Raw genomic sequence first — 23471 nt, 5'->3', positions numbered from 1 at the left:
TTTTTATTGATTTGGGGCAGGGCAGCTGCCCCCTGCCCCCCCCCTACGCTCATGCCCCATACTGTACATGTCTATTCAGAAATGAGTCCCCCTGAATTCAATAAGACTTACTCCCAGGTAAATAAATGACTATATGATTGCAGCCCTAGTGAGTTTGAGGCAGGGGGCGATAGCCAAACTAGAGAATTGAAGTTTCACAGATCGGCATCTGCAAAAAAACAAATCAAACAAAGTTACAAAAAACAAACACCTCCCCGATCATGGCCCTCTCTTAGCCTAACCTATCTCAAAGGGATATAAAAGATAAAAGGGAAAATATTATACTGTATGTAAGAGATAAATGGAATCAAAACAGCACATTGCTTTGATTTCGCCCGTGCTCCTCTCGATGGCAGGGATTTTCTTCCAGTTCACTGCACAATGCCTGCCAGGTTTAGGGTAAGGAAGATGCCACTAATCATGAATCATCCAAGTTCTGCACCTGCTGAACATCTACTTGTTGCACAGCTGCGGAAAGTATCGGTCGTCTTCCGCGGCGCAGGGGGGAAGGGACGAGCAGCCTCCGCCGCCGCCTTCCCGGGCAGCTCCCGCCGCGCTGCCCCCGGGGCTCCTTGGGTGGCTGCTGGCAGCGGCGAGGCGGAGAGAGCAGGGGCCTTCCCCGAGGAGCCCTCCCCCGGAGTGGGCGGGGCCAAGGCGAGCTCTCGGGGACTTGAGCGAAGGCAGCGGGGGAAGAAGAGAGAGCAAGAGACGCGTCGCGCTCGCTGCCTCGCGCTGCATCCCGCACCCGCCCCCCCCCCGTCCTCCGCGCGCGCCCGCCTCCTTCCTTGCCGCGGGACGACGATGTCTTCTTCTTCCTCGCCCAAGGCAGAGAGGAAGCCGTGGAGCTTGGGGCGCTTGTCCGTCACGTCCAGGAAAGGCAGCATGAAACCCTCGGCTCTGGAGCTGGCCGAGAACGCCGCCAACGCGCACTACGCGCCTTTCTCGCTCTCCGCACCCGCGGGGGGGACGCCCGGCGGCGGCACCGGCTGCGCGCCTCAGCAGCGCTCGCGGTACGTCGAGGGGTCCGAACCCACGGTGGCCATGAGCGGCGGCGGCGGCGACTACCCTCGCCCTCCGGTCAGCTTCGACCCGCGCGTCTCCATCTACAGCGTCCGCAGACCTCTGCTGAGCCGCAGCCACATCCAAGGCAGGGTCTACAACTTCCTGGAGAGACCCACCGGCTGGAAGTGCTTCGTCTATCACTTCACTGTGTGAGTCCAAAAACGGCTTTTTGGTTAGCTTTTGGTTAGAAGCGACCCCCCTCATAAGGGCCCCCCTTCTTCCCTGAGGAGCCCGACGGCGGCTCCCGGGGTCAAGTAGCGGGGAGGGCGGGCAGGTGGGCGGGCAGGAAGGCTGCTCGTCGTCGTTTTCTGTCAAGGAAAGGCGGGAAAAGGGCTTCGGGGAGCCTGGCGCACGCTTGCGAAGGGCGCGCGGCTCGTTCGGCGCCCGCCGGAGCCCCGCCCACCGGAGATTGACAGCCCTCGCGCGACGCGTGTTTACCCGGCGGACTTTTCCGACCGAAGTTGACCTAGTCAGGATGCTGAGGGTGGCAGCCCGACCTACTAGGTTAGCATCCTCCTGTGGGAGTGAGGCAGCGGTTTCTAAACTTTTGAGTTTAGAGAAAAAGGGGAATAAGAGGTGGCTTGAGAGAAGTTTGTAAAATTATGCCTGGCGTGGAGAAAGTGAGTAGAGAAAGGCTTTTCTCCCTCTTTTCTAACACCAGAAGTCGCCGACAATGCGATGAAGCCGAATGTAGGAAGATCCAGGACAGATCAAAGATACTTTTTCACACAGTGCATTAGTTAAACTGTGGAACTCCCTCCCACAGGACACAGTGATCGCCACAGACTTGGATGGCTTTAAAAGAGCATCGGACAACTGCATGGAGGAGAGGGCTGTCAATGGTGACTAGCGGTGATGGCTATGCTCTGCCCTCACAGTTGGAGGCAGCAATGCTTTTGAATACCATTTGCTGGACACCACAGGAGGGCAAGAGTGCTCTTGTGCTCAGATCCCACTTGCAGGTTTCCCACAGGCCTCCACTTGGCCACTGTGAGAACAGGATGCAGGGCTGGGTTATTTATTTGATTAATTTCTATACCACCTGATGATTGCAGGGCGACTTACTATATAAAAACACAAAAATGCATAACATAGTAACAAGCAAAAACAACAACCCAGCCCCCACAATATGGACTCATCCAAGAGCACTCTTCTTATGTTTTTATGTCCTATATACCTTACGCTTTAGCAGCTCTTAGGAAAACTTTCATAGTGTCCCATTAGATATTTAACAGACCAAGCCTTGGCATACTTTCTTGGAAGTAAGTTGCATTGCGTTCCATGAAGTTTGCTGCCAGGAAAGTATTCCGAGCATTGCAGCCTAATTGTAGGCGCTGTCTGCCTGTAACATTTAATTGCCTAGATTCATGCATAACGTTTGCTACAGATAAATCCTTTGAAAGGTAGCAAACGTGAAAGGTACTCCCTTACAGGTGCATATGCAGATAAGTTATTTCCAGGATTAATGTCAATAGATGCTAGGTTGCCGGGGCAGAGGGGAGGGAGATAGCTCCAGAAGATGGCAACTGTTGATATCCTTTACTCTGGCTAGGTACCTGTTCTGCATGGTGTGGTGCTGCATTGTGGCTTCTCTGTGCTAAAGGTCCAGGCAGATACACTCTCTATTTGATGAGCTGTGCTTTAACTTCTCTCTGTGCGTTCCATTCATTCTTAATGCATTGAGCAAAACAAGGTATTGTATGCTGAGAACGTCTTATGCTGGCTACAAGTAATAGAGTTCATAAATTGTTGTTCATGAGATAATTATTTAAACTAGCCATCTGTCAGCATAGTTTGATGCATTATTCAGAACTCTGACAACACATTGTGTGTGTGCACGCACACAAATACAAACGTATGTGAAATGAAACAGTGACAAATGTGTGAACCCTCCTCTTTGCTGCTGCCCAGGGAAAAGCAGCTTTGGGAAGGGAGCTTTTTAGAGCGGAGAAGCAGCCAGGGAGGTTTGTTAGAATCATCATAGAGTTGTAGAGTTGAAAGGGACCACGAGGGTCATCTAATCCAAGCTATCACAATGCAGGAATCTTTTTGCCCAACATGACTCTGAGATTAAGTCTCCTCCTCTGCCAATTGAGCTATGTTGAAACTTTTCTGCACTGGTCATTTTTCTACTCTAGATTGTACCTCCCCCGTGAGCTTCCAAAATGCACATTTGGAAAGGCAAAAAGAAGTTTGGAAACCTGCAAAATAGGAGGGGAATTTGGAGTGGAGTGATTAACCATTTCCGTACCATTTATCCATTCCAAATCCTCCTACTACATTGCAGGTTTCCAAATTTTTGTTGCCTACAGGTTGTCTTATGATTTGCTAGGAGTAAAAGGACATTATTCTTAATACGCAAATTATAGCCAAATTGAGCCAAAAATGTGAAGGCATACTGTAACACAACATGGCATTAGCTGCCTTTGACATCCCTCTTGGCGTTGGTGCAAATGACTTATTGCCTGATGTTGGTGTGCACTCACTTTTCTGAATCATGGCTTGCAAAATTAAAAAGCCACCCAAAATACCAATCAATACAATATACTGTACTTAATGGCTTCAAAATGTAGATTAGTCGTGCTTGTCTAATCAGAGCTACTTTTCAAGGTACATTCTTGGAAAGTAGTGAACGGAATTTCTTAACCTAAGGTACTCTTACCTTAGGGCTTTTTTTTGGGGGGGGGAATCCAAATATCCTAGCTGCCACTTAACGGTTGTGTTAAATTACTAATGGTTCATCGTATGACTCTGGTGCTATTTTTCTCCATACCACTGCAAATGACTGGAAATAAGAAATATTTACAACAGAGGTTCCTAAATCATGGTCTGTAGACCTCCAGTGGTCCACAAGCTTCATTCAGGTAGTCATCAGCATGTCTGTAAAAATACAGTTAAAATCATACAGAATCTAAAACAGTGCATTGAAATTGCTAAAACAGGCAGAAAAATAATTAAGTGGTCCACTAAGACTTTCAGCAATTTATAATTGGTCATGAGGATGGGGAGAGATTGGGAACTTTTTTTTTTTTTTGGCATCCATCTGTCTCGAGAGACAATGGAGTGTGCCTCCAAGCTGGGGATGAAGTCAAACTGCTGTGTTAGTAGCACCAAAGTGACCTCAGGGTACGAGCCTGAGCAGTATGTACAAAGGTCCTGAGTTGCCCAAATGACAAGACCCCTCCCCCCGGCTTCACTGATGTGGTCCAAAGGAAAGCAGTGCAATACGTTTGGCACCAGCTTGCCTGCAGGAGTTGCTGGAAGGAGGCGTACAAGGTGCCATCCAACCATCATAGGGACTCCACTCTGGATTTGTGTAGGGTTTATTCCTAAGCCCTTTTTCTGCCAAAGATATCCTGAAAGGCAGCAGAGGTTTAGGATCAGTTTTTCTTCTCCTAGATGAGCTACCTTCCCAGGTTGATGAGCCCCACCTGCCAGGGGTGTAGCAAGGGGGGTGCGGTCTGCCCCAGGTGCCCCCACTGAGGTGGGTGACAATATGGCGGGCGGCACTCACTGTTGGGTGAGCCCGAGCCACACATCTTGGCCTGTCCCTATGGGTGCCGTGTGCCTTGTCCCGTCCCTCCCTAAGGGCGCTGCGCCCCCTGCCCCTATGTGCCCCACCCGCCGCCCCCTAAAGGTGCCACACACCCCATCCTGCCTCGTACCTCCCTAAGGGTGCCGTGCCCCCTATCCCATCCCTATGGGTGCCCCGCGTCCTGCCCCACCCCTGGGGGTGGTTGGTCCCACCCCTATGGGCGGTTTGCCCCATGTGCCAGAGAGGCTTCCTCCATCGCTGCCACCTGCCCCTCATTTCCCTCTATAGCACATGCTGAAACTGCCTTCTTGATCATTGGACCCACTATTGGTCTCATCTGCTTAATCTGCTGGAGTTGTCTTTCCATGTAGGGCTTACAATATCATAGTCATAAAGCTTGGAGGAGCAATTTATCTCCATATAGTGGCTTTAATGTACAACTAACCTTTATTCTGAAAGTTAACTCAGGGAAAACTTCAAAACAGCCAAATGAGCATGGAGTTTTCTTAGTGTGCACAAAATGTGGGAAACTGGGATTGGGTATGGGAGTGGAAATGGAACGGAATACAGTAGTTTAACAGAGGGTGGCTGGCTGCTTGGCAACCTGTGCATTCAGTGCTGCAACATTTTGTTTCAGGTCCCACTTGTTTTAAATGCATTTACTGGGATGTTTCAAGTGATGGAATTGTCCAAATTGGAGCCTCTTGCATTGTAGGTTCATAGCTGGATGTTTTGGAAGCAAAAACAGGAAGACCAAAAGTAATGTGTTAAATCAGGTTCTCCATGTTCACCATCACTGATGCTGAGCACATGGGAAGCAGCTGCATACCAGGTCAGGCGATTTCATAGAATCTTAGAATTGTAGAGTTGGGAGGTATCCCAAGGGTCATCTAGTGCAGTGTTTCCCAACCTTGTGCCTCCAGCTGTTTTCGGACTACAATTCCCATCATTCCTGACCACTGGTCTTGCTAGCTAGGAATGATGGGAGTTGTAGTCCCAAAACATCTGGAGGCACAAGGTTGGGAAACACTGATCTAGTCCAATGCCCTGCAATGCCAGTATTGCCTACACTGGCTGGTAGTGGCTATCCAGGGTCTTTCATATCACTTGCTACCTAATCCCTTTAACTGGGGATGTTAGGCATTGGACTTTGGCTCTTCTGCTTACAAAGCATATGCTGTACTACTGAGGTATGACCCCACTCCTCTCATCTCTCTTGCATGCTTTTGATGAATCAGTGTGAGACCCACATGGCTCCAGACAGCTCCCAGGAGCTAGATTTACTGAATTACTCCTCAGAAGCCCACATGAAACTCCAAAAGTGTTCTTGATAAACACCTAACCTCACTGTGAGGAAGTTCCTCCCTGGCTAAAGAACAAAACCGCCTTCAACTGTTTAAAGAGTCTGATTAAATTTTTGCTAATGGGAACATAAATATTATAAAGTAACGTTGTGCAGGGAAATGTATACTTTTTTCTTTCTCTGTTTTTTGTGTGTCTGTGTATAAACAATATGGCTTTTGTTTATCTGTAGTAGTGTAGTTTGGCTGGTCTGTAGGACATGAAAAAATGTCTTTGAGATTGCGCTTGAGGTCAGTGGTTTAGACCACAGTGACACCCACATCCCCATTTTACCTTTTTATGAGTTCATAGCTGTGCAAATGAACAGCTAAAGTAAATTTAAAATCAGTAGCAGGCTAATCAGAAGTCTTATAGGTTTGCTTATTTGTGCCTCTGTAAGCATTATTTACAAACATGTCTCACATTATTAAATTAAACCTGTTTCCCAATAAATGTGACAAATGACTTTAACCTTCTACAGACCTAAAGAGTTGTTTCGTTTATGAAAGTTAGGTTTGACATTGTAATTTAAGGACCAAACTACATATTACACATCAGATTAGTAATCAGATCTTCCTCTCTCTCTCTCTCTCTCTCTCTCTCTCTCACACACACACACACACACAGAGAGAGAGAGAGAGAGAGAGAGAGAGAAACAGACAGACAGACAGACAGACAGACAGACAGACAGACAGACAGACAGACAGACAGACAGACACGAAAGCAATGTAGGGTGCTTTAAATATTATTTGAAGTGGCACTGGGTTTCCTTCATCTAGCCCACCCTCTCTGCGGCTGCTATTAGTTTCCCATTCTGCTATATCCAATAGTGCTGTTCTGTGGGTGCAAGGGACTTTCATGTGAGTCGTAGGTCTTCCTCTTCCTTTCCTGTCCCATCCAGTCCCCTCCACACCCAAAAATCAGCTCTGCAAGGTAGGAGGACCTGGTGGAATAGAACGGGGCCTGCAGGGGGAGAGAGGAAATGGAAGTCCTGTTGCACCTGTGAAACCCTGCTGGTGAAACATTGGTTACAACACTTTAGCTTTTGGGGGAGAGTCGATTTGGGCAAGAGAAGCAGCCCGGGGTGTGTGTGAGATACAGTATAAAGATTCCTTCCTCAGTGCCATTTGTGATTCATAAAATAAATAAATAAATCCAATGGGAGCTGTGAAGTCCCTGTTCAAATATTGCCTCAGCTATGGACTCATTAGGTGGCCTTAGGAAAGCCACTGTTTTCTCAGCCTCAGTCACCACATGCCCATCTGCATGGTAACAATAATATTGGCCTACCGTAGGCATCCCCAAACTTTGACCCTCCAGATGTTTTGGACTACAATTCCTATCTTCCCTGGCCACTGGTCCTGTTAGCTAGGGATCATGGGAGTTGTAGGCCAAAACATCTGGAGGACCGCAGTTTGGGGATGCCTGGCCTACTGCATATGACAGTTTTAAGGATTAATGAGATAATGCATGTGAAACATTTCATCTCAACAAAGCTTTGTTTATTTATTTTTGTCACGCTTGCTAAAACTGCATCAAAAATATTTAAGAAACACTAATAAAGGGACATAGATAAAAAATATTATGAGACCCATGAAGTGTGCATAGCTTACATTCCTTGTCATTCTTATGGTTCACCATCCAGTACTAATTATTGAAGGAAACTTAACTGTAATTTATCTCCACTGGTTTCAGTACAATTTATGTACTCTTATGTACTCTTGCATTTCTTCGGGTTGTACCCATTATGTAGAAACAAGTTATGTTGAAATAATTGTCCAAGTTACCATCTACTTCCTGGAAACAACAACCCCACCCCAATTTATTTTAATGGAGCTGTAGTATGTTCATTGTATAGCAGAGAGGGGACATAGTCCCACATAAAATGTTGTTGCATATAAGCCTGGCTTTAAAGGCTCCAGCTGTTTAATCGCCCTTCATATGGTGCATGAGCAGCCATATGAGTGAGTAGCTCAAAACAATAAGCAATGCAACAGTCCTAGCTATTGTTATGCTGAAACCTGTCCTCCAGTTTATTGAGATTATTGTTCCCCTGTAAAAGGTTTTCGTGGGTTATGGGGTTTTTTTTGCCTCATTTGCAGTGTGCTTTAGAATTTCTTTAGAATGTTGTTGAGTGTGGGGTCAAGCTTACCTAACTGTTGCAAGGGGTCTGCTGGTGATGTGCAGGCTTTTTTTTTTCATTAAGCATTTCTCCAGTGCTGCCAGCTCCCTGCTCTGAAGAAACCCAATGGGGAAATCTTTTATGATGTCTATCCTGGTTCTCACTGCTGGACTAAAGTACTCAGACTCCCAGCATGGTTTCTGCCCAGTGCTTTAATGTGTGGATGAGATTGGTACATAGGTAATGCACAGGTTACAAGGTGCAGCAGGTGCAGAAGAGGTATAGATGCATGGCTAAGTGCAAGCTAATGTGTTGATCCAACAAGCAGCATTCCACCCAGCCCCTTCCTTTTGAAGAGTGAGGAGGGCACAGTCAGAGTCCTGGGACTGGGCAAGCAAAAAGGTTGTCCAGGGGCAGCTCCCTGAGCTCCTTTCATTCCTCCTCTCATTCCTCCTCAAGGTCCTGCTCTTCTCTCCATGACATTTCCATGAGATACATGACAATGTGTTTACCTGAGCTTTAACTGAATCACAGGAAGTCTAGCCGTCTGGCTTTTGAGCCCCTGAGACTGGCACACTTGCTTGTGCTTAAGGGAAGTCCTCCTTTTTAGCTTAAAAAGAAATATTTCTGCACTGATTTCTTTAAAAGGAAAAAAACACTTAAAAAAAAGATGAACAGTTGCCAAGCACACAATCGACAGCCTCTCAACATCCCTGTGCTTACAAGAAAGCCCCAATGGGGACATTATGGGGTTTTCAGAGAGCAGACCAATGGAGAAATTACACACTTGCAAACACCCCTCAGGCACCCTGCTCCCAAACATGAAAATTTCACCAAAAGGCTCTCTCCCCTCTAATAATTTTCAATTGCAATTCCTTTTCTCAAGTATTGCTGGAGAATTGTTGAAAAAAATGCAGGTTAATTTATCAGCATAATGCTAGTTCTAGTTTATCTATGCCTTATGCTGTTTACTCCACTTGTTTGTTTAGATGCATAGGGTTAAAGATAAAGGGACCCCTGGCAGTTAAGTCCAGTCACGAACGACTTTGGAGTCGTGGCGCTCATCTCGCTTTACAGGCCGAGGGAGCTGGCGTCTGTCCGCTCCGCAGAGAGTTTTTCCAGGTCATGTGGCCAGCATGACTATGCCGCTTCTGGCGCAATGGAACACTGACACCAGACCAGCGCACGAAAATGTCATTTACCTTCCCGCCGGAGCGGTACCTATTAATCTACTTGCACTTTTGGGCGTGCTTTCAAACTGCTAGGTTGGCAGGAGCTGGGACCAAGCAACGGGAGCTCACCCCGTCGTGGGGATTTGAATCGCCTACCTTTTGATCGGCAAGCCCTAGGTTCAGTGGTTTAGACCACAGCGCCACCCACGTCCCTTAGATTCATAGCCTGGTGTAAATCTGAGTCAATCTCATTTATCCTCATAACCAGTGCTTTTTTTCAGGGGGTATGCAGGGGTATGCATACCCCTAAACATTTTATGAATCTTTGTACTTTTGTCCATTTACTGTATTTATTTTCCCCCGATTTGAACTATAAAATGGTGATTTTCTTGAGTCAAAATGAGAGTATCCCTAAACGGGTTTTTGGTTTTTTTTAGAAAAAAAGTACTGCTCATAACAACCCTGTGAGGTAAGTCACTGATGGAGAACCGAGGCTGTGATGAGGGGTTTTCTTCCGGCAATCCCAATGAGTTATGAGCTTTAGAGCTAGATCTCTAAAATTATATCCATAGGGCCATATATTCCTTCTATTAAGGACAGAGTACATTTCAGAGGCTGCTAGTCCTGTTCAGCTCTGGTTGTGTTGGATGCTGAACTGAATACAGCGTTCATATAACCTTGTTTGACCAGGACAAACATCTGCACAAATACAACGGTGGAAAGATTCTGTTGTAAAGTAACAGTTTACAAATGTATCCATGTAAAATGAGTGAGTTGTAATGGTGATACTAACTTGCAATAACCCTTGACCTATTTTTATATGTTGCATTCAGGAAATAAGATCATGCAAGAGAGCACTGAGTATGTCTTGTCTAATTGGGTCAAAAATAATTCAGTGGCTGATTACAAGGTTGATGCCAACACGTCATTAAATTATTGTATCACATAACAGAGAATTATTTGCCTGGTTTGGTTTAATTCCAAACAGGTTATTTAGAATGTTAATGGAACAGTCTTGTGTTCTTGGTTCACTGTAACCAGGATCAACTTAGATATGGATGCTTTATAGTAATATCCTCACAATAACTCTTACCTGTTTTGATGTGTTATGTTGTTGTTCTTTTTAGCCATATCTTCTAGATTCTATATGACTGTAGCTAAACCCACCCCACAATTTCCTCTCTGAAATGGGAAACAGTTAAGCATTTTCTCTATCTTTATCTTACTGCTAATACCAGGAACTATATTTTGTTGTGGCTCCTACAATCCGGAAGCTAGATCTTTGTGTGTTTGAAATAAAAATTTTGTGTGACACCCCTGCTGAATAATACTTTTAATGGACAGAACATGCTTAATACTACAAATAGGAATGTGCACAATTTTCATGCTTTAGCAAGACATCAAAGCAGGAGAGACACAATGCAATTTATCAATTTTAAAAGTGTTAACTAAATAACTTTTCATAGATAGGCAATATCATAATGTTAATGAGCTGGGAATCATAGAATTTTAGAACTGGAAGGAACACCGATTGCCTTCAATGCAGCAAAATCATAGGTATTGCTAATAGGAATGGGTGTTAAAAAATGACAAAAGGAAGGAGGGAAAGAGCTTCCAGATTTTCTATTTTGCTTGAAGACTGTTGCTGCTGAACCACAGTTCAGTTTCTATTATTACTGATATTTAGTATGATGAAGATCTTTTCTGAAGTTTTTTTAAAAAGCTAATTACAGTTTCATAACCCATGCATAATCAATAACTATCCTAACACCTGTAACCATTCCCTGTGGCATGCACATGGGGCACACAGAAAAGGTTCACTGTGGACCAAAGTGGACTTGTGATGTTTCTTACCTCCCCCCCCAAAAAACCCAGTTTTAATACAGTGTGTTAAATACCCTGATAGCAATTTCATAATGTGTACCCCAGCAGTGACCAGAGGAAGAATGACAGCTGGGAGGAGCACAGAAAGAAAAGAAATGCCATGGTGCATCTGCATCAGCACAATCAGACATCTTCATCTGCCCCAGCTGCAACAAAACATGTCTCAGCCATATTTGTCTCTATAGCCACAGCAGGCACTGTAACTCTCCAGTGATTTGACTTCATCCCTGAAGGCACACACCGTCATTGTCTCCTGAGTCAGATGGATGCCAACAACAAATGTGGACTAGTGCTTCTTTCCCCTATATTATATATCGGAGTCTGAAAACTGACTGGGACATATGGATCATATAGGGTCCTGTTCATGATAACTATGCTATAGTTGCCTGTACTGACAGTGGCTGCTGAAAGTTCAGGGCTCTTCCTCCTCCTGCTCTTCTGATTCATTCTTAGTTAAGGTATAGCTTCCTAGCATGCAAATTCATGATGACAGTGGGATCACTCTGGCAGTAGTCTTGCCGGGATGGCAAGATCAGAGCAGAGGCTAGATTGGTGTAAGCACTTTTGTGGCTCAAAGAATCAATTCCTCTATTACAGGAGCAGCACAGTATAGTGTAACTATGGAGCACCTCTAAGTCTATGGATACAATTTTTTAAGAGCAGGAAAGGTTTACCTGGAATGGTATGGAAAACTTTAAATGAGCAGATATGTCTTCCTCATGTCCCCTTGTTTTCAGTTTCTGTCTTTGGTGGTATCATACTTTTCTGCCACATCCGCTGTTCATTTTCCCATTACTAGCTAGATTGTGTCGATAAAAGTTTTCACTTGTTCACTCGCCTCTCTTCATATTGGGTACAGCTTTCAGTTCACTCTGTTTTCTTTCTAGTTGAATTGAGGTATGAATTGCCCAGAGCCCAGTTTATTATGTTAACACAAAAGGAAACATGAACAGCTGTAATGGAAAAAGAGAATGTTTAAAGCGTTAGCAGATTGCGAAACTTCCACAAACAAACATAAACCTTTGCCCTTCTCTGCTTTTTACAACTACAAATCAAAACTTAAGGAAGAACAAAAAGCACCTTTTGAAATAAGTCACTGAAAGGTGTGTGTGGAGGAATACTATGAAGTTCCAGTGAAGACACGATAATTGAAACTAATATTGTCATAATGGCGGTGTGCTTATTTATTTGTTTGCAGAATATCTAGAACACCCTTCATCTCAAATGTTGCTTCAGGCCAGATAATTTATCTGCCATAATCATATTCCTTATGTACCTCATTCATATACAGTATTTTAAAAAGCAAAACAGAATTTGTACTTGAATATTAGCCAGGTCAGATCACTCATTCATCTAGCCCAGAATTTGGTTTATTGGCCAGAATGCAATCACAATCATTTTTACAAAACAAAACAAAAAGCAAAAAAAACATACCCTCCAACTATTAAAATGTAGCAGTAGTCCTAATATATCAAAAACATAGTCAAGGTTACCTAAATGTGTAAATGGTCAGCATAACACCCTGTACATCAACAAGATTAATTTCATTTATTTTTATAAAGAGATATAAAAAAATTTTGTAATAAAAATATTTAAAATGCAATAATAAAAATATATTAAAATACATAAAACATAGAAAAGACCATAGATAAAACATAACCTTTACATAAAATAGCAGATGCTTTAGCAGGCAGAAGCCTGCTATTTGGTTAGAACTGTTGAAGGAGTTCCTTTATAGGTTACTGTCACATTTATAACATCGTAACACAGAATATAACACAAAGTTGCTTTATAAATAACAATATTTAAAAATCAAACACAGTTTCCCATGATTTTTCTCTTTGATGATGACAAGTGGACAAAATTCCTTGCCCCCAAATTAAATTATAACTAATGTAACTAAAAGCACTTCACTGTCGTTATGCATAGGAATGCATAATTAAAAGGGGAATTTCTAGGGAATTATACAGCACTATTTTGGTAGGGCAGCAAGGGACACACCTGCTGAAATTCCCTTTTATGTACAACAGTTAAGGGTACAGGTGTCCTGCCCTCTTTTGCATTGGCTGCCCCATGTTTTAAAATTCTGTGTTTCAGCCATAATTCATGGCAAGAGTATGACAAAGAGCTTTGTGGCGCTATTAAGATTCACAAACTGATTATGGCACAGAGACCACTTTATGAGGTGCATGGAATATAACCCTCTTGTTTTTGCTTCAACAGACTATTTTTAACTTTTTTAAAATGAGGATATTACGTCTTAACAAGTGATACTGCTTTTACATTATCAGTTATTTCATTTTTTTTTGTTGGCATCTTTCTGCCTTGGGGGGACAATGGAGCCTTTGGTGTGAAGTCAAACTCTTGGAGATAATATCTGTTTGGATTCAGAGTTGTTAAAATGGTATCCTCATTAAAGTTCTGCAGTCACCATGTTTAAGATAAATTGATCAGTTAAAAGCAAACAGTTGGATGAATGTGTAAAAAAGGTTGAGAGCTGTAGCAGATACTAATTTTTGGCTTTTATAAAAACTCTTGTTTTTATAAAACAAAGTGGGGAGGAATTAAAGAAACTTTTAATGAGGGTGAAAGAGAGCGCAAAATATGGTCTGAACCTCAACATAAAAAAAACCAAGATCATGGCCACTGGTCCCATCACCTCCTGGCAAATAGAAGGGGAAGAAATGGAGGCAGTGAGAGATTTTACTTTCTTGGGCTCCTTGATCACTGCAGATGGTGACAGCAGTCACGAAATTAAAAGACGCTTGCTTCTTGGGAGAAAAGCAATGACAAACCTAGACAGCATCTTAAAAAGCAGACACATCACCTTGCCAACAAAGGTCTGTATAGTTAAAGCTATGGTTTTCCCAGTAGTGATGTATGGAAGTGAGAGCTGGACCATAAAGAAGGCTGATCGCCGAAGAATTGATGCTTTTGAATTATGGTGCTAGAGGAGACTCTTGAGAGTCCCATGGACTGCAAGAAGATCAAACCTATCCATTCTGAAGGAAATCAGCCCTGAGTGCTCACTGGAAGGACAGATCCTGTAGCTGAGGCTCTAATACTTTGGCCACCTCATGAGAAGAGAAGACTCCCTGGAAAAGACCCTGATGTTGGGAAAGACGGAGGGCACAAGGAGAAGGGGATGACAGAGGACGAGATGGTTGGACAGTGTTCTTGAAGCTACGAACATGAGTTTGACCAAACTGCGGGAGGCAGTGGAAGATAGGAGTGCCTGGCGTGCTATGGTCCATGGGGTCACGAAGAGTCGGACACGACTAAACGACTAAACAACAACAAAAACTCTTGAAACCTGAAAGATTTTGGCTGCAATCCTATATGCACTTACCTGGGAGTAAGTTCCACTTAGCTCAGTGTGGCTTACTGATGAGTAAACATATATATTGTTAATGAACAAACATCCATAGCAATAGAACTCATAGCTAGGTGTGATTTATCCAAAACATACCTTGCTGCAAGTTCTATTATGAATTCTGTTCTCTAACCCACTACATACACGGCCATCAAAGAAAAGAGACTTGTGGAATGACAGCAATGCCAGATTCAGTGAGAAAGTAGCACCTCTGTGAAAAGTGTTGGAATGTTCCAGGGTGTCCTTGGGGATTAGTTGCTGTCTTTCACAACAATGAACCCCCTGTCAACAGTCTTGGTCATGGGCAAACACCAGCCAAGCATTCATAAGCTCTTATCAGCTCTAGCTAGACTGCCCGTGTTCAAAAAAAGCAATGTCATAAAAACCTTCAGTAGCTGGCAATTCCAGAGCTCACTGCTAAAGCTGAAAAGAATTCCCAAACAACACAGGCCTCTTATCAGCTTTAATTGCTAGGCAGTGGAGAATTGCTGTTTGTTCAACGTCATCCAGTATTAGCAGCTCTGTTGTGGGTTGTGCTATGGAGATAGTGAAATGCTTGGCCACTGGCGTTTCCAGTGGAAATGAGGAAAACACCATGTCACTGGTAATTTAAGCTATAAGTGCAGAAATATAAAAGAAATGCAAACTGTACAGTCCTCCGGGCTGGGTTCATTTTTAAAAGGTAAACAATTGAGAACATGTACATTGAATTATAGGGGACAGTGGGTGGCGCTTTGGGTTAAACCACAGAGCCTAGGGCTTGCCGATCACAAGGTCGGCCTGCAACGGGGTGAGCTCCCGTTGCTCGGTCCCAGCTCCTGCCAACCTAGCAGTTTGAAAGCACGTCAAAGTGCAAGTAGATAAATAGGCACCGCTCTGGCGGGAAGGTAAACGGCATTTCCGTTCGCTGCTCTGGTTCGCCAGAAGCGGCTTAGTCATGCTGGCCACATGACCCAGAAGCTGTACGCCAGCTCCCTCGGCCAATAAAGCAAGATGAGCGCTGCAACCCCAGAGTCGTCCGTGACTGGACCTAACGGTCAGGGGTCCCTTTACCTTTACATTGAATTATATGAGCAAACGAGAAATGTTTCACAATTGTAACCAGAGTTTTGCTGTACATTTTTTGTGGGATTTGTGAGTCAGTGGTCCCCGTCCCCCGTCCCCCCCGATGAAGGTTTTGGTTAATGTTTACCTAAACGTGTGATATAACAATCCCTGTAGCATAAACATTTCACTTACCACACAGGAAACTATTAAACTTTTACAGATGTGTAGCATATGGGAAGGAAGCTTCTGTAATTTTCTATAAATAACTCTTGATGTCAAAATGCTGGAAGCTTCTATGGTATGTTGAGAGCTTCAGGGAGCACCAGGTTTGAAAACGAAGGCACTAGGCCAGCAGAGATATCATTCAATCACACCTAAGTTTTTTGATTCAATTGGCAATCATGCTACATCCCCACAACATGTGAATTGCAAGTTTTGTTTTCATACCGGTAGTACATCTTGTATTTGCCTAATCACATTGATAATATTAAATAATGGTGCTTGTCTATGAACTATCATAATCTACATCAGAGATAGCCAATGTGGGTCCTCCAGATGTGGACTGCAACTCTCACCAGGTTCAGTCAGTGTGGAAAATGGCCAGAGATCATGGGAGTCCAGCAACATCTGGAGGAGGGCATCACATTGGCTATCCCTGATTGACACTGATAACATTAAACAAATTTTCCTATGATTTACAACTGAGTTAGCAGTTGATGGGGAACAACAGCAAAAGAAGGCCTTTGCCTTTACACACAGCTTCTTGATTCCCAAAGGCATGTGATTGGCCACAGGCTGAAGGAAGGTACTGAACCTTCTGGTCTGATCCAGAAGGAATCTTTTCTCTTCTTCCTCCTCCTCCCTGCAGGTACCAGAGACACACTGCAGTGTTTCCATGGATATCATGTGGGAATGTTCAGGAATGTGGATGAGGAGATATTGTTAGATATATCCTATCCCACCTTGCGCTAGCAAGCACCAAACTTTAGCAGAGTAAAAACATTCCCCTTTTTGCAAAATGCACAGCAGAAAAGCGTTTGTGCAGGCTTGATTTAAGTCTGTAAAATAAAGTGCATTTTCCTGGTATTTTCCCCTTTATCCCTCTTAAAAGAAAAGACATGACACAATGCTCTTAAAAGTATAAAATATGTTTACTTACAATCTTCCTGAGATGCAGCATACTCAAGAGGTAGACTTTCTTAGGTAAAAAGTAATATATACATTGTGAAGTTCACTTATAAGAAGTGAGACTCCATCTCATCTCTCTCTAGGCTGGAGGCCTTGAGAGAGAGAGTCCTCACTAGATGTTGAGTCCTTGAAGTGAAGTGGTCCAAGAGTCCATGAGAAAGAGTCCAAGAGAGTAAGAGAGGGAAATGGCTGCTTCCTTCAGAATTTATCTACCGCCTTTCCCATCTAATTAGCATGTGGAGGAACAGGAAACTAGGCTTAGTCATATTGTTCCTCCTCAGTCCTCCAAGTGGACTATCTAGGGATTGTTGTGACTTGACTGCACTTAACCCTTTGCATCCCACATATCCAATACCAAAATAAAAGGGATGGTTCCACCCTTTGCTTTTATCCATAGGAGTGTGTGCCTGAGGAAGGTCAGAGCTACAGTGGAACCTCGGTTTACGAACGCAATTCGTTCCACAGAGGCATTCGTAAATGAAGGCATTCGCTCCCCAAAGCATGCTTCTGCCTGTGCGCAAAGCGCTGATAGAGCGCTTCTATGCATGCGTGCACTGCGGAATCCTGATGTAAACACTTCCGGGTCCGCGGCATTCGTTAAACGGAGGTGTTCATAAACAGAGGTAGGTGTAAACCGAGATTCCACTTTACCTGCATTAATACAAAATGGTCTGCCTAAACTAGCCCTTTATTTTTGGAATATTTTAATAGTAAAAGAAAACATACCATTACCCTGAATTGGGCTAGTTTTGTGTGAAAGCTGCCCCACCCCCTGCTTCAGCTGAATTAATTACTGCACAAATTGTGCCGGAATTGAACTGGGGCCCCTACTGAGATATAATTATCTGGGAGTTTCCTGGTATAAAGAATGTGCTTGTTCCATATGCTTTGTGTCCCTTCCAAATTCCTGAGTGTTCAGAAGATGAGAGTGATTCCTTCTCTCATAAGACAAGGGATGAGATGCCATTTAAGGACATTTACTGAATAGCCTGGGTATTTGTTCAACAATTTACATAGAAATTGCTTTTTTCCAGGGTATTTGTGTTTCACAGCATTGAGGATTCCTTAGAAAACAGTATATAATAGTGCAGCCTTAAGCACAGACACTAGAAACTACCCTTGCCAAGAAAATACCATTCCGTGTTGCCTTTCCATCCATGGTGATTGATAAAAGGTTTCAGTTATAATTGACTGAATCAAATTTATGCCACGATGGCTGTTAATATTTCTAGGTCTTTTCAGCCTCAAACTGTATTTGATTCTTTTTATTGTTATTGCTTCCTATTTGTATATCCTTGGGAAGCTCAGAGCATCATGCATATAGGTCTAGAGTGGTCTTACATCCAGGCACTGATCAGGTCCACATGGCTTAGTTTCAGTATTGTTTACAGTGCTCACCGGGCATTTTACTGGCCCTGTCACTAGAGCATAGCTCATTTCAGGTGCAAGAAGCTCAAATAGCAAAATAGCATGCAGGAACTGCCCTGCTGATGAATGCTGGATAGAGGGGTGGGTGTGTCGAGGCAGGGAATTGGGAGAGGGGACGACGACTCTCAACTCATCTTTATGGCGATCCTGCAATCAGAACCTCACTTAAATTTAAAGCAGGTGATAAGATCTGAGCTAGATGGTGTTGACCAATGCCAGAGATAAGGACATTCGCACGCCCTTCATGCTCCATGCAAATTTCAAGCCTGCTGTTGTTTTTTGCCCTGCTGCAAATTTTAGAATTGTAGAGTTGGAAAGGGCCATGCAAGCCATCTAGTCCAAACCCCTGGAGTGCAGGAATCTTTCACCCAACATGGGACTCAAGCCGCCGACCCTGGGATTAAGAGTTCCATGCTGTACTGACTGAGCTTTGCAGACTAAGCTTCTTTAATACAATTGTGAACTTTACATAAAATACAGGTATTGTGAGTGAATGGCTCTCCATAGCATTTTGGTGGGAGTATCAAATGCTTGTAGCATGGATCTCAAGCCAGACACATATCCGTGCCTGTTCAAAAGGGAAAGAAAGGAGAGTAGTTAAGTCGTATGGAATGCTACCTTTCGTTGCGACTTGTAACTTCTGTTCTGTTTGCTAAATGTTGTCTCTTAAATCTTTCATAGTACAAAGATAAACATGTTATTAGATGTGTGATAGTTTGCTTGCTTGCTAAATGTCATGTTTTGTCTAGCTTCATGTAACTTTGGCATTCTTTACAGAATTCTAAAAAGGGGAAATATCCATAGAGGGCAACAGTTTAGTATTTGTCAGTGGTGCATGCTATCTATCAAGTGTCCAGCAAGCAGCGAGCCTATTAAAAGATACTAGAGAAGTCTATTTTCTTCTTCACAATCCATTTCTCTCTCTTAATTGCTGAACACTGTTTCTTACCTTTACCCAAATACTCTCTGTCACTGGTTTCTCGTGTTTCCTTTCCCCTTTTTGGTTCTCTGTGTCTTTTGGCAGATTGGTTTTTTTGTTGTTGTTCACCAAATACCTTACACACCACACACACTTTATATCCACCAAGATTATGTTGAATTTTAAAATAGTTATTCTGTAGTTAGAGTTATAGATAGAAGTGATTAGCTTTGTCTAATGGCTAGTTGTCGGTCTTTTATTGCTTTGTTTTTAACTTGGAGCATTGCTTTATGCCAGAGAAATTGAATTTCTAAACTGAGGGGTGCCAGAGCTTGTGATTTGTAAGCCCATACTACATATCCCAAATTGTGGGGGCTTATGGCCATGACTGAGCATTGAGAGAAAAGCAAAGTGTGCACTTTCTGAAGCACTGCATTCCATGGCAAGGGCAGAGCCTGGCACTGAACTAAATCCTAGGATAAGTTATGGTGAGCTCTGCTTTAAATCAACCCAACCTTTGCCAGTTTAAATATAAATAAATCAAAAGCTGATTTTTATAACTGAAAGCCCAGCTTGTGTTGGTCAAGAAAAAAAAGTAGTCTGCTCTGCTGAGGGAACAGGAGATATGTAGATCAAAGATCTACAAGCAGCGCAGTTGCATCAACTACAGGTCATGCCAATTAGATAACGAATACAATAGTACTGTGCTGAAAAGAATTGCTAAGAACCAAATCATTTGTGATAGGGATGGGAGTAAAAATTGTTTTGGATTGCATTTTAAGATGGAATTCCCTAATCACATTCTGAAAGAATATGAGAACGAAAACACAGCCCACCTTCGGAATTCACACTTTTCTGAATTTTGCAATGCAGTTCTCTAGCCAGCTAATGTGTTTAAAAAATGCATGTGTTATTGAAGATAGCATACACAAACGCATTATATTAGGGGAAATTGGTTCGCAACAATGTGTATATTGGGCAAGACTGCACAGAAAAATGTACATTTATGAGAAATTTGCCCTGAAACACTGGTGGCTCTTCAGGAGTAGTTTTCTTTTAATTACAAATGAATGTGGAAATGTTTCAAATTAAGATGAGAACATGGCAAATGGAGAGAGATTGAAATTGCCAGATTTGCCCATCCCAATTTGTGCATTATTTCTCTCATAATCTCAGAGATAAGAAGCAAATGGGAGAATTTTTACAAGGGTGAACTGAATGTGTAAACATGTTAATACAGTATGTCCAAACCCTCTTTATCCCAGGATATTGATTGAAAATTTAAATTAAGAATGCTTTTATGTGGTTCGATAGTTTGAACTACCGGTATTCCCAATAATATGACTTCTTAGCCTGAGAATTAGCTTTGTGAAAGAAAAATTAACTTTAAAAAATAACTGCAAGATTCATTCTTTCATAAAATTACATTGACCTGTGTTTGGGGTGGGTAGTTTAATGATGTTAAATGTTCTGGCAGATTTGCAGTCCCTGCATATAAGATTTCTAAGTAGGCCTTGTTTTTCCTCTTGCTGTCTGTGTTTCTTTCTTTTGACTGCAATCATCACACTGTTGTGCTGCTTAACCCCCATTAACTTAATTACTTCAAGCAATTAATAGTGTAGGATAGTAGACAAGTTGTTTTTGCCGTGTTTAGACTGATAGGGCGTTATTTCTAAAGCACAGAGATTCAGTTCTCCACACCAGTGGTTCCCAATTAGCGAAGTACTGCAGACCCACTGCTTTTCAAAAGCCAAGCTACAGACCTACTTTTGACATTTTTTGATATCTCTCTGTTAGTTTTTGTTAAGTGAATGGTGCCATGGAACCCCTGGATGATTTACATGGATCCTCTGCTGTCTGCAGACCACCAATCAGGAACCACTGCTTTAGACCATATGACTAATAGTGACTGTGTGGATAGTGTCATTTTATGATGTCATCATTACTATATGGTGCTGAGGTTAGTGGCATCTGGGATGAGTAAGGAGCATTCTGTTTGCTCTGTTCATGTTGGAGGGAGTCAAGTTCTCCTCTAGCTTCCTGATGAGCGCGTTCCATAAGCCTTCCAGGATAGTGAGGAGGCCTGATCTGAGTCTTCAAAAGGGTTTTGACTCCATATCACTCAGGTTTTTTAAAGCACAGTATAATCATTTGGAAGCTGCATGAAACTGCCTCTGCATGATAGCTGATTTACATAGTGAGCCACTTGAGGTCAGCCCCCACTGTGCATTTGTTTGTCTGGCTGCCACCACCAAACATTTCCAGTGAGAAACTTGCATGGTTATGAAGGCGAGGGCAGCTGATAGGAGCATGAGGTTCGCTTATACTGTACTGATCCAGAGCTTTGGTCCATTGAGCTTAATATCGTCAACAGTGCACTGATTGACAGAGCTCTCTGTGTAGTGTTTTTTTTTGTTTTTTGCAATATAAACACTTTTCTGTTGTCACGCGGTTCAAGCATCTTAGCACTGTCTCATCATTGGGTTTTTTTGGGGGGTGTGGGGACACTATTATGCATATTCTGTCTATATAATAAATTTAAAGCCCAGCCTCATTAGCCAGGGTAAAATCTTCTTCCCCACCTGGAGTCATGTATTGCTGCTTTTACAGACTTTTTATTTTATATTTTAAAAAGGCATGCTTAATGTCTGAACATCAGTGGAAAATGCTTTGTTAACTGTGCTAACCTCCCTCAGTTGGGGGATTGTGTCATATGAAATATTTGCCCTAATGAATTGTTTCTAAACATTGGGGTTTCACCCCTAATAGTCCATTTACAACGATGCTGTTAGGAAGATGCCCCCACCCAATATGAAATACTGCTGTGAAGTTCAGCTGTTGTTTGTATGCAGTGACCTGAACCCATTGTGTTTTGTTTCCTTCCTTATTTGGTAATACTTGGAAGTTAGCAGTCATTTGCACCTCAGAAGGAGGCTGTCAATATTAAATAGGAAAACAATGCTGTATATGATTTCTCTCTATTGTTGTGGTGTATATACAACAATGAAAATAATTATGAAGGTATCACAATATTTTAAATTTCTCAAATGTTTCAGTACAACTTGTAGTTTCTGATACCCATGTATACAGTGTTTGAAATTTTCCTTGGTTTAATTTTACTTAATGAAGCATCATGATAACCATGTACCTGTCCAAACATAATTCAGAAGTTTGGGGAGATCTTGCATAGGGCTTGCTGTTGTTTTTATTATTCATCCATTGAGAAAGATTGAAAAGTGATATGGACATTTTTCTGCTGTGGTTCTTTAGAGCAAGTTCAGTTGAACTCAATGGTTCTTAATCTTAATTGACACGTACAGGAATGAACAGTTACTTTTCAGCAAATATGCATAAGATTGTGCTAGAAGTCCTGTTGATTTCAGTGGGTCTTGTGCCCATTTTACTGCCCATATTGTTGTAAATTACTGTGGTAGATTTCTATGAAATAGCGGTAAGTAAGTAAGTAAGTAAGTAAGTAAAGTTTTGCAGTCATGCAGCACAATCCTATACAAGTCTACTGAAAAGCAAATCTCACTGAATTGTATGGGCCTTACTCCCAGATAAACAGCCTTTTTCCTTTTTCCTTTTTTATTAATTGATATTTTATTGAAAAAAAATTAAATTTAAAGCAGTAAAGTGATACAAAAAGAAGGAAAAAGAACAAAACACAACACTGTGAAAAGGGGGAAGCTCTAACATTTTGCAGTCAGTCAAAGAGTTACCAGTATTTAAGAAGGCAGGCATGATCCTAAACTACATAAAACAATGAATTTCCTATCTGAAAAGGAGTATGTACTTGTGCAACTGCACATTAAACTGAAAAGCAAATGAAACAGATAGTATATTTTATTAAAAACATTGTCAACCTGATTAGTTGATCAATTTAATTTCAGCAGTCAATATTAGGAACTGTGTTGACATCAAACTGGTGCAAGGATCAGAGACTTCTGAGTTGTATTGAAATGCTTTTTATTTGACATTTCTTAATTGTCCTGCTCAGTGCTTTTTTTTCTAAAAAAATGTTTAGGGGTACTCTCATTTTCCTACTCGTATTGAAATACTGCCCCTCAATGAGGCCAAACCTAGATTCACAAAATGTTTAGGGGTATGCGTACCCCTGCGTCCTTCCAGAAAAAAAAAGCACTGGTCCTGCTGAGATCTTGCATTCAGATGTTTGTTTGTTTTTCCTCTAGTAAATCATACTGGCGCTGATTCACCTCTATGTGCAACTGTTTACTTCCTCTGGCTATGTCTTTCCAAACAGAGGACACTTAAAAATGAGATAACAGGAGCACTTCTTACAAGGGGAGCTTTCACAGACTGTGTAGATTGGGGGTGGGGATCTGTGGCTCTCCAGATTT

General features: G+C 42.5%; 1 protein-coding gene across 2 annotated transcripts in view; it reads left to right on the top strand.

The window, feature by feature from the left end:
* Positions 1 to 557: 557 nt before the first annotated feature.
* Positions 558 to 23471, top strand: part of KCNQ1 (potassium voltage-gated channel subfamily Q member 1) — a 282319-nt gene continuing 259405 nt past the window's right edge. The window contains exon 1 of one of the 2 annotated variants that reach the window (XM_035120964.2): positions 558 to 1250. In XM_035120964.2, coding sequence (XP_034976855.1) covers positions 841 to 1250 — 410 coding nt within the window. In that variant the 5' untranslated portion in view covers positions 558 to 840. The remainder of the gene's footprint in view (positions 1251 to 23471) is intronic. The other variant, XM_035120972.2, reaches the window with a different exon arrangement.

This window comes from Zootoca vivipara, chromosome 1 (genome assembly GCF_963506605.1).
Source record: "Zootoca vivipara chromosome 1, rZooViv1.1, whole genome shotgun sequence".
In the NCBI taxonomy this organism is placed as follows: domain Eukaryota; kingdom Metazoa; phylum Chordata; class Lepidosauria; order Squamata; family Lacertidae; genus Zootoca; species Zootoca vivipara.
Note: the sequence above shows the minus strand (reverse complement) of the source record. Positions and strands in the feature narration are given on the sequence as shown.